This window comes from Chiloscyllium punctatum, chromosome 8 (assembly GCF_047496795.1).
Source record: "Chiloscyllium punctatum isolate Juve2018m chromosome 8, sChiPun1.3, whole genome shotgun sequence".
In the NCBI taxonomy this organism is placed as follows: Eukaryota; Metazoa; Chordata; class Chondrichthyes; order Orectolobiformes; family Hemiscylliidae; genus Chiloscyllium; species Chiloscyllium punctatum.
Genome location: NC_092746.1, coordinates 93574709 through 93591156, shown reverse-complemented (window position 1 = coordinate 93591156; position 16448 = coordinate 93574709). Strand labels below are relative to the sequence as shown.

The following is a 16448-nucleotide window of genomic DNA, read 5'->3' as shown; positions in this document are numbered from 1 at the left end:
TGTCAAAAGTATCTCCTCCTCTTGTTTTTATCTTCAGTTGTAGTGCAGTAAATGTTGTGTAAACTGAATCCGACTCAATAATTGTTGAGGTGGCTAGCCTTGCTTCAGGAAGAAAATTGACCTGTCAAATCACTTGCATCCTTCTTGCTTGGAACTGGTATTACCAATGCACTTGAAAAGGTTGTGGGAAGTGGAAGTAGGGAGGTTTGTTGAATCAAGACTACTGATATGAAAATTATTTCTTGATGAATCAAGGTTTCTGGTGTGAACATTGTTTTTGTTTGATATTTAAGTTGTATGTAGAATCTAAGACTGTAATTGAATCTGTTTTCATTATTCTCTCCTTTGCATCAAATTTGCCTTAATAAATTAATTTGTGTTCAGCATTTACAGCAGAACAATACCAGCAACATCAACAGCAGCTAGTACTGATGCAGAAACAACAACTTGCACAGATTCAGCAGCAGCTAGCACATAGTAATTCAGGCTCCAATGCTTCACAGGTAAGAATGAGCAGAGCTCTGTTCAGAAGCAAACTTTAAAAGTAATAATGTAATCCACATCAAATTTGACAATTGGAAATGAATATCCAGAGCCTTTACCAGGTCAGAGTACTTATAATACAGAGCATCATTATCAGAATTGTTTGTAAGTTTCATATGTTTGCATATAATTAGTCATTTTGCTTCCATTGGTTTTTAATATTGCTTAAATAATGCCATCATTGAATGGCGGCTGATGCAAAAAAAAACTGTAGGGAGTAATGTTTCAGTTCAGTTCAGTTTTGCTTGTTCAACAATTCACTTGGATTGAGGGTTGAAAGCATCAACTCTGTCAGAAATGAATAATTTGTTTGACTTTTGCTTGAGCAACTTATGTTTTCTCAACTGAACCTAACTGCAATTGTATTTAAAGATTGTGGTACAATTGCTCGAATTTAGAAGTTTGTAATTAAAATTTTTAAGGTTTGGTTAAAATCCTGTAATGAAGCTGATCCAAGTTGTATAAATTATTCATAATTTTGTAAAATATTTCTATATATTTTCCAGTGCGTATATCCAAAGCTGGTTAAATGATCAGTACTTTTTGGCTTGTTATAAACCCTACGGGTCAATTCAATAGAGCAGTATGGCATTGGTGCTTTCATGGAAGACGTTTTGTCCAATTCAGTGCTTCCATGCAGTTCACTGGCTTCAATCAGTCTTGCTGTTGTTGGGTTCTGCAGTGTGTGTATTTAAAATATTACAGTGCCTATCATCATCATGTGAATGAAATCACAGTAATTGATTTTGGGTTGTTTGCAAAAATTTCTAAGGTTATGATATGATATGCGTATATATTTTTGTGACAGGGTTCTGTTTCAAAAACATTGGATTCAGTTAGTGCACAATTTGCTGCTTCAGCTTTGATGACATCAGAACAGTTGATGGCTTTCAAGGCAAAGGAGGAAGTAGTGCTTGGAATCAATGGTGTCCTACAAGCCTCAGGTGAGTAGATTTTTGTCTCATGTGGTTAGGGGAATAAATTTAGAATGTGGATTACAGGTGTTTACTGAAGTGAAAGTCAAACTCATGATTGATCAGCCATGATCATATTGAATGGCAGGGCAGGCTCAAGGGCCTGAACAGCCTATGCCAGTTCCTATGAAGTAAAATGTTGAAAATGTAAACTGTAAAGAATAATCATTCATTTTTGTCTTCGCCTTTCTGTTGTGCTACATACGTCTGTTCTTGAAAAATCTTGGTAATGTTGTTAGTGATTTTTCTGTTCATATTTGCAGTTTTAGGAAATATGAGTGAATATGTTGGGCCAACAATTATTTGCATCAAAATAATGGTGAGGCTGATGGCACTGCTCATTATGCACACATGGCACTGTTGTTTCAGGCAAGGACAGAAGCAGAGTTAGATAACAGTATCTACAGATCCTGTCCCAACATCTACCACTCAGGTGTCAGATTCACAAAAGTTACATCTTGCCATCTTACTGACTGATTAATTGAACAGCACAAAAAGACAAACTAAACCTAGCATAAAGTTGTGCATTGTCCATTTTGATGAATGCATCCTCTGAAAAAAGCATTAATTGCTATCATTCAATACCTGGCCCAAAAAATACTTCTAATAATAAAATGAGAAGTCTCATTCCCATAGGCTTTAATTGTAAGGGAGTTTTTTAAAGTATCAAAAGTTTTGTTTAACTTTTCTGTGTCTCTGAATTAAATTGTTCTTTTAGTGTATGTCGTGTGTTTGACTGGCTAGGCCAGTATTTGTTGCTATTGAAAAGATGGTGGTTACCTACCTTCTCAAGCTGGTGTACATTTCTGATCAAGAGAGCTACAGGATTCTAACCCAGTCACACTGAAGGGGAAGTGATATATTTCCAAGTCAAGGATGAGTGACTTGGCGGGGACCTTGCATGGTGTTGTCATCAATCTGCCACCTTTTGAGATGGTGCTGGTCACAGTTTTAGAAAGTTCTAAGGAGCCTTAGTGAGGTGTTGCACTGCCACTTACAGATATACACTATGTTGGTGGTGAATATTTGTGGCTGTGATATCAAACAAGCAGGCTGCTTTTTCCTTGATGGTGTGAAGCTTCTTGAGAGATTTGATCTGTGCTCACCCAGGCATTCCACCACGCTTTCTCAACTTGTGCTGTAGAGATCATCGGAAGACTTTAGGGGGTCAGGAAGTGAGTTATTTGCTACATGATTCTGAGCTTCATATTATCCACTTGCAGTCACAATATTTATAAAAGCTAGTCCAATTGAGTTGCTGCTCACACCCAGGATGCTATTGAGAATCAAGAGGTGATAGTTAGTTTCTGTTTGGTTGGAGATGGTCATTAAATCTTGTCTGGTGCAAACTTGTCACTTGTCAACACAAACCTGAATGTTGTCCTATGTTTGCTGCATTTTGGACACTGTCTGTCTTCAGTAGGAGTTGCTAAGAATAGTGCCCAATATCGTGCATTGTGGAAGGAAGGTCATTGAAACAATTAAAAAGAGTTGGGCCTAATTGGTAATGTCTTGAAGCTGAGATGACTGGTCTACATCAACCGCAGTTTGTGATAAACCTTGCTCTAGGGTTTCTTGATGTTGCAGTCAGTCAAATGCACCTTGATGTCAAGAGCAGTCACTTTCCCCTCATCTCTTGAATTCACCTCCTTTTGCCTATATTTGAACTAAGGATGTAATGAATGTCAGTGAGCAGGTTATTGCTAAGCAAATGCTGCTTGATAGCACTGTTGATCATCCCTCCCATCACTTTTACTGATTGAGTAGGTTGATGAAATGGCAATTGGCCAGGTTGGATATATCCTGACTTTTGTGTAGGACCTATGAGCAAATTTTCACATTAGCAGGTAGGTAATTTTGTAATTGTGCTAGAACAGCTTGGCCAGGAGAGCAGCAACTTGTAGAATATGAGATTTCTATACTATTTCCAGAGTGTTGCTGTGTCCTTTGCGGTCTGTAGTACCTTCAGCCACTCCTTAATATCACATGAAGTGAATGAAATTGAAGACTGGGGAGTAGGAGATATTTTTAATGTGAAGATGGAACTTTGTTTCCACGTGAATTATGCACTGATCACTCCAGCCAGTACTGTCATAAACCAATGCATTTGTAACAGGCAAATAGGTGAGGGCAGAGTCAAGTATGTTTCCCCTCTTGTTCACCCAACTGACCTAGACCCAGACTAGCAGCTATGCCTCTTGGGACTTGACCATCTTGGTCAGTAGTACTGCTGCCAAGCCACTTTTGGTGATGGATAACAAAGGTACTGTGGGTTTGTCTTGCCAGTGGAAAAGGTCATACACCGGGTCAGTGGTGATGTTATCTCGGATATGGTCTGCACAGGATTACTGAGTATGACTATTCAGGCTGTTGATTGGGTGAGAGACATGTCTCCCAATTTTCTCACCAGCCCTCAGAGGGGTGACTTTTTCAGTGTATTCTAGATGCATGGAGCAAGTTGCCACAGGACGTGGGGGGAGGTGGATCTAATTGCAACATTTAAAAGGCATCTGGTTGGATACATGAATACGATGGGTTTAGATATGGGCTAAATGCTGGCAAATGGGACTAGGTCAGATTGCAATGTCTGGTCGGTGTGGACGAATGGGGCTGTAGAGTCTGTTTCTGTGCTATATAACCCTTAAGGAGACCTTAGGGGGCGACAGGGCTGACTTTGCTGTTGTGCCTGCTAGGTGATTGCCCTGTTTTGTTCCTTATTCATTTTACACCTGTTTTGAAATTGAATTGGCCTATGTAGATTATGCCACTTCTTGATCCAAGATTGTTTATTTCCATTATACTTCAATCTATTGGCTAAGGAGATAAACCATTGCTTGTCTTACTCGTGAGTTCCAAATACTATTCACCTCTTATAGTATTATCGTTATTTTGAACGATGTTACTGCAAAAAATGTAAAACCTAAGTGTGCATGGATATACATTGCAGGTAATGTCCTTTTGTAGTAGGAAAAATCTGATTTATGCTGATCAATTGAATTTTTAAATGATTTTGAAGTTAGATTACAGTTCTTAACAGAGCAATAGGTTTTTTTTGTCAAGATAGCATGCAGAATGTAAGTATTGTACATAAAGTTTTGTGAGGTAAAACATGAGCATCCTATTCCCAGGGGCCTTTGAATGGGTTACTGTCCTAGTAAGACAACATTTCCAAAGACTGGAATTCGTGTTCATGCTACATTCCATTTTACACTCCTGTAATATTTGAAATAATTTTCCTATTGATTTTAGCTATTCATGCTGAACAGTTCATGCTGATTTTTAAAAACAAGCATTTGAATAAGGTAGTTTAAATTTTGTGCAAGTTTCAATTGAAGTTTCCATTTAAGTATTGGTGGAAAAGAATAGTATATTTGGAACAGGTTGGTTGAGTAAGGGAGCTAAAACTAAGACGAAGCTTTTATGAGAAAGATGCCTTGTAGTTAAACAATTATGAATGAAAATCATATTAAACTAGTTTGCTTTATGATTAGACTTCCTTGTCCTAGCCCAAATCAGGTCAGTGTTCTAGTGATGTTGTCATTTTTCTTTTTCTTCAGGATCGTACAAGGGCTTACACCTCACTAGTACCACGCCTACAGCACTTGTACAAACCAGTCAATCATCAGCAGGTTCAGCCTTACTGCCGCCCTGCAGCAACACACAGACAGCAACTTCCCTCAGTGCACTGAGTCACCATGGAAATCCTGCAAACTCAAGTCCTCAGGTTCTGCTTGGCAACAGCCTTCGTCTAGGTGTACCTAGTTCAGTAGCTGCTGTTAATTCTGTCACCAGTCTGAATGCACGTCATATACCTAGAACTTTAAATACTGTTCCAACATCTGCCTTAAAACTGGCTACAGGAGCAAATTGTCAGGTGCCCAAGGTTCCAGGCTCCACCTCCATGGATGGAGTACCAAGGTAAGCTTCATTATCTGAAAGCTTGTATATACTTTACAGTAGATTTATTTACTTCATTTGAGCCCTGATATTTACCAGTAAATTCATAGTTAATAGATCTCATTAGTCATGATTTGATTGAACGTGGGCTCTGTCAAGTAAAAAAGAGTATTACCTATAACAACCTATTCCCTTGAGTGCTGTAGTAAAGATAAATTTCATTCTGTAGTTTGTCTGGATGGTGACATTTTTCATTCATGCAGTCTCTATGACCAATGAATGGATTATTACCCAATCCTGAAAGGAGAGAGTAGAACAAATGAGATTTAATGAAGTTGTGAACTTTCAGAATTCTTCAGTTATATAGTCTTTACTCTTCTAGTTTCATGACCCATTTTGAGATTTTCTACAGCAACCATCTAAAAGGTATCACCTATTAGTGGCAAGAAATTCAATTGAAAAGCACCTTGTAATATCTAATTTCATGACCGGTCCAAATCCTTTTATAATTTATATTTTTCAATTCTAATCTCTATGTAATTTGAGCTAGTTGTTTTGAATTTGTGCTTTTGTGTGGTCTTCACTTTTAGCTCAGTTTTATACTGGTGTGCATGCTGGTTTCGCTTGGGGCAACTAAAGTGGTATTGCAGTTGACCTTGGATCAGAAAAGGGCAAGGAGGGAAGTAGCCAAGATTTCACCTACACATTGCTATTAATTCTTATTCTCCCCAAGTTTTTTATTCATTCATGGGATAGGAACATCACTGGCCATGCCAGTATGTATTGTCCATCCTGAATTGCTTAGAGGGCTGTTAAGGGTCAACCATATTGCTGTGGTTCTGGAATTGCATGTAGGCCATACGAAGGAATGGTGGCTGTTGCGTCTCCTAAAAGATGTTAGTTAACAAGATGGGTTTTTCCCAACACTCAATAATGGCTGCATGATCATTTTCAGATTCTTAATTCCAGATTTTTGTTGAATTCAAATTCCACATTATGCCATAGCGGAATTGAACTGGCTCCTCAGAACACTACTTTGGTCTCTGGATTAATAGTCCAGTGATAATACCACAACGCTTCTCCAGGTTAGAAGTATGTATGTGAGAGCATGAAGTTAGATTCAGGGTTGACTGCAGTTGCCTTTGACCCTTGATGGTCAATCACGTATGTATCATGATGACTTGGAGAAGATATTATAGATGGTGTAAATAAATGTTGTGCAGTCTACCTGTGCAATTTTCAACAGCTTTACCAATATAATACCTTTATTTGAAATGGTAAGGAGACCCAAAAAAAAATCTGCAGACTAGTTAGCTTAACGTTATTGTGAAAATGGTGTTCATCATAATGATATAATAGCATTTGAAATACCTATTATGATAAAGCAGAGTTAGCTTGGTTTTACAAAGGAGAAATCATGTCTGATAAATTTATTAGAATGTTTTGAGGTGCTAATAAACAGCAAGATAAAGGGGAGGCAGGGGCTGTAATGTATTTAAATTTTGAAGGTGTTTATTGAGGTTCCATACATGAGACCACTAAAGCCAATGGTGTTGGGGTCATTTATTAGCTTGGATAGAGAGTTAGCTAACTAACAGAAGTAAGAGAGTTGGGCGAAGGGAGGTAGTTTCAGGGTGGCAGTCTGTAATTAGTACAGTGGCACAGGGATCAGTACTGGGGTCAGTACTGATTTATGGTAATGATTTGGATGAGGAAATTGCAAATGTGGCTCCAGTACATTCAGATTATGCAAAAATAGGTGGAAAGGCAAAGAGGTGAAGAAGGCAAAGTCTGCAGAGGGATACAGATAGGTTAAGCAAATGGGCAAAATCTGGTAGATGGAATATGGCAGGAAGAAGAAGAGCTGAATATTATTGAAATGGTGGAGGTATATTGCAGAAAGCTACAGCACGAGGGATTTGGGAGTCATTATGCATAGATCACAAAGTTGGCCAATTCAGCAGTTATTAGGGAATACAGATTTAATGTTGACCTTCATTGAAATAAAGGCCAACATAAAGTATAAAAATAGGGCTGTCTTGCTGGAACACTGATCAGTTTTGGACCTTCCATCTAAGGAAGGATAAACTAGCATTAGAGGCAGTCCAAAGAATGTTCACTTGCCTGATCCTTATGGATAAACTGTCTTGTGGGGAGAGGTGACTGTTTTGGGCCTGTACTCCTTGGGTGTGTTGCTGGGAAAGCACAGCAGGTCAGGCAGCATCCAAGGAGCAGGAGAATCGACGCTTCAGGCTTAAGCTCTTCATCAGGAGTGAGGCTTGTGGGCTGGAGCTGAGAGAGAAAGGGAAGTGGGGTGGGCTGGGTAGCTGAGAAAGTGAGAGGTGAATGAAGGTGATAGGTCAGAGAGGGGAGTGATGTACAGGTTCAGAGAGGGGTGCTGAGTTGGAGGCTTGGGACTGTCTCTGGGACACCCACAACCCATCAACCCTACCATCCTGTGGCTGAACACTTCAACTCCCCCTCCCACTCCGTCAAGGACATGCAGGTCCTGGGCTGGCCTCTCCACCAAATCGTTACCACCTGACACCTGGAGGAAGAACGCCTAATATTCTACCTTGTGACCCAGCAACTACACAGCTCAAAGTTTGTGAGAAGATTTGTAGCTCGGGCGCTCGTTATTGTGGTTCTGTTCGCCGAGCTGGGAATTTGTGTTGCAGACGTTTCGCCCCCTGTCTAGGTGACATCCTCAGTGCTTGGGAGCCTCCTCTGAAGTACTTCTGTGATGTTTCCTCCAGCATTTATAGTGGTTTGTCTCTGCCGCTTCCGGTTGACAACCGGAAGATTCAAACCACTATAAATGCTGGAGGAAACATCACAGAAGTACTTCAGAGGAGGCTCCCAAGCACTGAGGATGTCACCTAGACAGGGGGCGAAACGTCTGCAACACAAATTCCCAGCTCGGCGAACAGAACCACAACAACTACACAGCTGCGTCATTCATATTTCACGCCCCCCCCCCCCCCCCGCTTCATTTTCCCAGTCTGAAGCATCCAACATGGCACCACCCTCCTGACCTGTCCATCACTCCCCCCTCTGACTTATCACCTTCTCCCTCACTTTCATCCACCTATCGCTTTCTCAGCTACCCACCCCACCCCACTGCCCTCCCATTTCTGTCTCAGCCCTGGCCCACAAGCCTCATTCCTGATGAAGGACTTATCCCCAAAACGTTGATTCTCCTGCTCCTCGGATGCTGCCTGACCTGTTGTGCTTTCCCAGCAACTCTCGACTCTGATCTCCAGTCCTCACTTTCTCCCTGTGCTTCTTGGAGTTTAATAGAATGAGAGATGATCTTATTGAAACATATAGTCTTTGGGAGTTGGTAAGATGCAGATAGGTTATTTGCCCTTGCAGAGCATCCAGGACTGGGTTATAATTTAAGAAAGTATTGTCCTTTTAAGAAAAAAATAAGGAATTTTTTTCTGAGTAATGACTTTGAGGAATTCTTCCCCATAAGGCCTCGGGGGTGGTTATTAAGTATATTCAGGATTGATATAGACTGATTTTTAATCAGTAAGGAAATCAAGCATTAAGGGGAAAAGGCTGGAAAATGGAGTAGAGTATCAGATCACCTGTGGAGAGACTCGATGGGTTGATTGGCTTGCTTCTGCTCCTATGTATGAAGAAAGTTGATAATGTCAAAATTACACCAATCTAGTCCATTTGTTTTGTCCATAACAAAACCATTGGATAAACTGTGCATAAATAGGCAGTGGAATGTTTCATTTAGTAGAAATGTTTTCAAGCCACCAGCAAAGTCAGAAAAAGTTGAATTCAGAGGGCAGTGCTTCAGCAATTTTGTACTTAAGGTAGGCTTTGAATCAACTAAAATCTCCCTGTCTTTGTTTTCTACTATTTGAGAGAGTTCAATTGAATATAGTGATTGGTGGAGAAAAAAAATGTTTAGTTGTTTTGACATGAATGTATTCTTTTGCATTTAGCACCTATATGCGGTGCTGTGGAGTGGTTACTTCTGTGTTTTGCCTTATGTCAACCCTCTTTTTAGCCTTCAAGAGCATTATAGATAGCAGACATCATAAAAAGATGATGCATTTTTGTAGATTTTTTTTATGATGGCTGAATCTTAATGAGCTGTATCTCCAATGATTCTTTCTCGACTCTACCTTCCCTAAGATTGTTTCGATCATTTGTGTGGAGATTGAAGCACAGTTAAAGAAAAAGGCTTCAAAATATAAATGATATCTCTTGATCAGTACCCTTTTTCACAAAGGTGAGTGAATATTTGAGGAGCTGGCTTGAAGGAGTTATCAAGCCCAATGGTGTGATGTCACAAAACTTGCTGTTAAAGTGGAAAACATCTCTGCCCTGCCACATATTCTGAAAATTTAAGTTAATCATAATTTGATGGTTTGATTTTTTTTTATATATGTAAAAGGGTACTGATGATGACTCACTCTTTAAACATCACACCTGCAGGAAGTGTCTCTCCATAAACACGTCATTGGCCCTGCAATTCATTGCGCCATAGAGACGTGATGTTGCCACCCAGATGGTGAAATAGGAGTCATAAAAGGAGACTTTACTACAGCACATCGGGAAACTTTAAGGGTAGGAGCAGGAGGTTGGGAGGCAAGTAAAGTGCTTTTGTTTTTTTATATTTTTTTAAGTGAGCAGTTGGATCATGTCCCTTTTTGGGGGAAAACCCCTTTATTTTCATTTTTAAATCAATGGCTAAAATAGCCTCAAATATACAAATATATTTTGATATGAAAACCTGCTTAAGTTATTGTGGCTGATGTGGAATTTTGAAGACCATCATTCAGTAAGTCCAGACAGTTGATCTTTAGTATTTTTAAATTGTACGTAACACAGCGAAGAAATGGCCTTTATCCATGTAGTTTGAACTCCCATTGTATGTCTTCATAGCTCTTCGTAGAATATTGATATTAAAGCTATTTTAGTCTTATATATTCTTTAATGTAATGTAAGTAATAACCAAAACACACACTTCTTAAGAATCATATTAGCAAGAAGTTGATTAGTGGACCAGTCATTCTTTTTGACTCCGTACCTGTTCAGTGCTAAACCAAAAAAGTAGTGGAACTTTCTCCAGAGTGTACTAAATGTTTGCTGACCCTGGATCTCTCTCTTGATCCCCCTCATTCATAAAGAATAGAATGGATGTGCAGTATAGCTATGTGATGTAATAAATATGCACACATGAATAGAAATTGTCCTAAGTGGAATAGTAGGAAGAATGTACAGCAAACTTGCTTGGCAATAATTGTTAATCTTTACAGGGACATCAGTTGATCATTGCTTAACAATTCTAGGGGACGTTGTATTCAGTGGAGTGTTCTGGAACTCATTTGGTCATCTTTTGAGGATGGGTAGGAGGAATTTTCTCGAGATTTCCCAAAGTCGCCCTAGATTTGTTTTCTTTGGCAGTACATAAACTGGTGTATGGTTGAGTGAATAGAATGGGGTGATGATGTCAAGAAGTTGCTCTGAGTAAAAATAGAACACATCCAACAACCCAGCTATAGTCCTCACCTGTCTCTTATCTCATTTTGCACTTTTGTGGTTGTCAGACAAAGACTATTGTCATGCTTCATTTTAATGCTAAATTTTAAGGTTTCACTCTTATTGCAATGAAATTATTTTTCACCGCACAGTTATTGAGAAGTCATTGCAACATTTACTGGTCAATTCTTGACCATCTATTTAATTTTACAAGTTTTGGCATAAATTGTTTCCTCATAAATCTTCCAAATCAATGTGCACCACTTTTAATGCACATAATACCTTGTTTGGTATTTATTGTTTCTCTTCACATTGTAGTTTGTATACTGCATAACTTCGTAGTTTCTGCCATCACATTTTGAAAATGCTTGGCAGTAATCCAAAAGGAAGGATGACTTGGATGGTTCCCTTCCAGTAAGACTGCCATTTTCTGTTTACATTGAAAAATCCAAGGCCCAAATTTTGTTGCCTGTTACTCTACTATAGTTAATGAAAATTAGTCTTTCACCTGTGCAGTAGTATGCATATGACATTCTCCCATTTTGGGTAGAACAGTTGCTGTCACTCGAAGCTACCACTCTTAACGTGTGTTCATTATGATGACCCTCTTGAAAATATTGAATTGCAATGGCGAATACTCCAAAACACTTTGCTGTTAACAGTTACAAATCATTTCAACTATTGAAGTGGGTATTTCTTCCTAATGTGTATAAATATTGCTATCTTTTCCACTTCTGTACCTTTTTTCATTGAAGCAAGTAGAGTGAGAAAGTAAATTATGATAATCTATCTGGGTAGAACTGTTCACTGAAAGAAACTTGTTTGCCAGACATTGTAAGTAAGGGTTGTAGAAATCTTTGGGTCATGTTTATTAAACAAAGTATATGTAACATCTTGTAAGTCAGCGCTCAATTTGTATTCTTAAGTAAACTGAATTCCTTTAAATTTGTCTACCTTGATTAAAAACAAGAGGTTTTCCTTCAAGTTGCACTCCCATTTTGGAGGTCACCAAGTCTAGTTCTTGTCTATTCCTTTTTTAGTGACAATGTAATTTGACTGAAGACTTGGTTACATGTGTGGAGTGTGGTAGTTTACTGAGGTCCTTACTAATGTTTGACTTAACTGATAACAAAATATTAGACAGTTAATAGGAGAAATGTGTTTATTGCATAAACTGACAACAGGGGTAAAAGGAATAAATTGTGGATCTTGCCGTTCACCTACATAGAGGAAGCAAAATTTCGAACCAGGTTGAAGTCTATGGATGGGCTTGACTGAAAATGGAATGCTTGTATCAAAATATTCTACCAGATATGCGAGTCACAGAACAGGGACCATAGAGTCAGACATAGTTCTTTTTGAAAGGTTGCTAGATTTCTCAAATTTTATTTCATAAAATCTACTTTAAATGTGGCTTACTGCAAAGCTCATAATAATGCATTGCTGCCATTATGTATTTTTAAATGTTAAAGAAAGATATGAAAAATAATCAGTGGCTAACAACCTATTTCTTTTTATTTCTCCAGGGAAAACCACGACACAGAAAAGCCAGCACTAAACAGTATAGCAGACAATACAGTGGCAATGGAAGTAACGTAGTGTCCACAAAGATAGCTGCAGCCTTGGGAACTCATTTAGGTGCTATGCATCAATAGCGTTTGTGAATGCAAGGGATGGCGGAATGCAGCACATTGCGTTTCCATGGCAGCTCTGGGGACTTGATGGCAATGCACATCTCATGCTTTTTTTGTTACTGTTAATAGGAATTGACATCTGTAAATTATGATACAGCAATTATCTGTACAGTACTGCATATTTGTAATACACTTGTATATATGTTACTTGAATACTGAACTGTTCATTTGTGATGCTTTGCACTTGAAAAAAAAACAAAATTGCAACCAGTAAGAGTGAGATGTGAGAGATCTATAGAGATGAAGTGTCATCACATCATGTGCATGGTGCGGAACCTGCTGTTTTATCTATTTATTGTGCTGTGTTTACAGTTTTGTACACTGTACCTTCATTGGTTCCTGTGCTGTAGTAAATGTGTTAGGTAGCTGTGGACTCCTCGGTATTTTGTATATGGTGAACATACTTGGTTCCCCTCTGGGTCCCTGAGTTTCTGTGTATCATGTAAAAATGGTGACATACATACAGATTTGAAAATTAAGGCATCAGTTTGTAAATGGGGATGGAACTACTTCATGGAGACATAGGGATCTTCCACTTATTTGTTCTACCGCAAGTAACAAGCTGGAAATGAAGTCACACTTTTTCAGAAGCAAGGATGCTTCTGCAAAATTATTTTAGCACTAATTATTTTCTATGCTGCTTAGTTTTTTGCTCAATTGAGTTTAAACAAATTGGACCTCCTTCAAAACAAATCTGAGCTGTATCAGAGTTTCCCAAGCTTTTTTTCATTGTTCATTCATCATTCAGTTATTTTTGTATCTGTTAAAGTTGTAATTTTCTTGTTGATTTTTGTGCTCCTGTACACACAGACTTCATTCTTCACTTGTTCACATGAAAAAGAGAAGAAACAACAAGGAGATAAGGGAGATGAATGCAGTAGTTGCTGTACGTGTATCATCATTCCAGTTTCTGAAACAGCCAGCTTTTACTTTCAGATTCTTGTGAAGGCTATAAGGCCAGAACCACGATATCGGGTGCCTTCCTTTGGAAATAATAGACCTCTCTTCTGTGAAGAGATTGGTACTTAACAGACTACTACTAGTGCTTTGTCAGTACCTGAGTCTGAATGCCCAGTCCAATGGCATATATATCCTCAAGGTTTTTAATCCCACCTGGAATTGTGACAGAACTCTCACAAAATAAACCCAGGGCATTATATGTTGACCAACAGCTGTGTTTTTTTTTAAATTTTGTATCGTGTGTTGGAGTTATTTTTCTTGCTACATTAGAAAGAAAAGTAATTTGTGTATTTACAGTATTTTGTAATTGAAGCATTATGAAATGTGAGCTCTCACCATTTTACCATGCTGGTAAGTTAGATATTAAAAAAAAATCTTGGGGGGTAATTATGTGGCTGGTAATGCTTTGAGGAGGTAACTTATTGGACCACTTCATAAATAACTTAAGTTTATAACACATCTTTTTCAAGACCTAATGCTTATATTGAAGAAAGTAAATTGATCCTTGTTTGAATTTCAGTAATTACTTTGTTCTGATTATTTTCATTTTACTACTTTATTGGATTGCACAATTAGATCAGTGGAAAATAATTGCCTCTTGGTCAAACATAAAAGTAATGACCGTTGTGACAATCACACCATTCTTTCTCCTTTGTGAATCTTCCCCATTTAAAGAGGATATTGCTTTCTTTTTTGAGAGGATCAAACACTTTGGGTCAGTAGCCTTGTAAGAATTTTGTGCCACCTTATACCCATCTTGACCCAGTAATCTGCATTTACAAATATTTATACTTAGCATCATCAAGACATGTTCTGCCCTCAAGCATGTTTCTTTTGTACATAGTCTTTGATAGAAGTTTTAAAATTGCCACCATATTAATATGCTCCACTTCCAAAATTCCTTAGCAATCATTTGTATCTCACTACTGGCTCAATAGATTGGCTTTACTCCAGTTGACTTCACCCCACTCGGTTACTCACCGTCAGCCTGCTGCAGCTTTTCCTTGATTATCGATTGTGCTATGATCCATTTCCGTGTTTTCTTCATTGTTGAGTTTAAGAAATGTCAGACCTGCTCAACCCTGCCAATGAACTCCACATATAGAGTTTGCTTCTCATGGCCACCTGTTTTCTTCTTCTGTGGAAATCTGAACCTTTTGTTCTCGTTAAATCAGTATCAAAGTTGATGTATAACAAGAAATGTATTTTTTAACATTAAAATCTGCATTGAAGTTCTCATAAGTAAAGCAAGCCTCATCCAAATTCACAAGTAAACTTCCAAATAGTTTTCTAAATTGTTGTATGTCAGATGTTCTCCTTTTATGCAATCAGTGTACGTATCAGTTTTTTGAAGGAGCTGTCCAATTAGTTGCATCATCTTCAGTGTTTTGTTTCCAAATATGTATCCAATTCCTTTTGAAAGCAATTAATCAAAACACATGCTCATTGTTTAAAATTTTTTTCCTTGTTATCCTTTGGCTCTATGATAGATCTTTTCTTTAGTGGATATGTACCCATTTGGAAGAAAATGAGCTTATCAGTGATAGGCAGCATAGTTTTGTACAGGGAAGGTCATATCTTACAAACCTAATAGAATTCTTTGAAGAGGTGACAAAGTTGATTGATGGAAGGGATGTAGATGTCATATGCATGGACTTCAGTAAAGCTTTTGGTAAGGTTCCCCATGGTACGCTGATTAAGAAGGTGAAGTTGCATCGGGTCCAAGGTGTTCTAGCTCAATGGATAGAGAACTGGTACGGCAACAGGAAACAGTAGTAAATGGAAGGGAGCTTCTCAAAATGGAGACCTTTGACCAGTGGTGTCCCATAGGGATCCGGGATGGGACTCTATTGTTTACGATATACATAAATGATTTGGAGGAAGGTGTAAATTGCCTCATTAGCAAGTTTGCCGATGACACGAAGATTGGTGGAGTAGCAGATAGTGAAGGGGACTGTCAGAATACAGCAGAATATAGATAGATTGGAGAGTTGGCAGAGAAATAGCAGATGGAGTTCAATCTGGACAAATGCTAGATCATGCATTTTGGAAGTCGCAATTCAAGAGCGAACTATACAGTAAATAAAAGCCCTGGGGAAAAGTGGTGTATAGAAAGATCTGGGTGTTCAGGGCCATTGTTCCCTGAAGGTAGTAGCGTGGGTCAGTAGAGTGGTCAAGAAGGCATGCTTGCGTTCCTTCATAGGACAAGGGATTGAGTGCAGGAGTTAGCAGGTCATCTTATAATTGTATAAGACTTTAGTTTGGCAGCATTTGGAATACTGCGTACAGTTTTGGTTGCCGCATTACCAAAAGGATGTGGATGCTTTGGAGAGAAGGTTCACCAGGATGTTGCCTGGTATGGAAGGTGCTGGTTATGAGGAGAGGTTGAATAGATTAGGATTATTTTCATTGGAAAGAAGGCAGTTGAGGGGGGACCTAATTGAGGCCTACAAAACCATAAGCAGTGTAGACAAGGTGGGATAGCAAGGAACTTCCTCCCAGAGTGGAGGACTCAATTACTCTGAGTCGCAAGTTCAAAGTGAGAGGGGGAAAGTTTAGGGTAGTTATACATGGAAAGATCTTTAAGCAGGGGGTGGTGGGTGCCTGAAATGTGTAGCCAGCCGCAGTGGTAGGGGTGGGAACAATAGTGTCATTTAAGATGTATCTGGACAGAGGCCTGAATGGGCAGGGAGCAAAGGGATACAGATTCTTAAAAATAGACGGCAGATTTAGATCGAGGATCTGGCTCGGCACAGGCTTGGTGGGCTTGAAGGGCCTGTTCCTGTGCTGTAGTGTTCTTTGTTCTAGTTACTAATGGTAACTTATGGTAGTCTATCAGAATCCTTCATGAGTTGAAAATCTTTTATCAACTCTC

General features: G+C 38.8%; 1 protein-coding gene across 5 annotated transcripts in view; it reads left to right on the top strand.

Annotated features, from left to right (window-relative positions):
• LOC140480762 (enhancer of polycomb homolog 1-like) overlaps window positions 1–13782 on the top strand; it is a 258043-nt gene extending 244261 nt beyond the window's left edge. For 4 of the 5 annotated variants that reach the window (XM_072576103.1, XM_072576106.1, XM_072576105.1 and 1 more), the window contains 4 exons: window positions 385–503; window positions 1352–1487; window positions 5075–5435; window positions 12446–13782. In XM_072576103.1, coding sequence (XP_072432204.1) covers window positions 385–503; window positions 1352–1487; window positions 5075–5435; window positions 12446–12518 — 689 coding nt within the window. In that variant the 3' untranslated portion in view covers window positions 12519–13782. Of the gene's footprint in view, window positions 1–384; window positions 504–1351; window positions 1488–5074; window positions 5436–9872; window positions 10026–12445 lie in introns of all 5 variants that reach the window. The other variant, XR_011961397.1, reaches the window with a different exon arrangement.
• Window positions 13783–16448: the final 2666 nt, after the last annotated feature.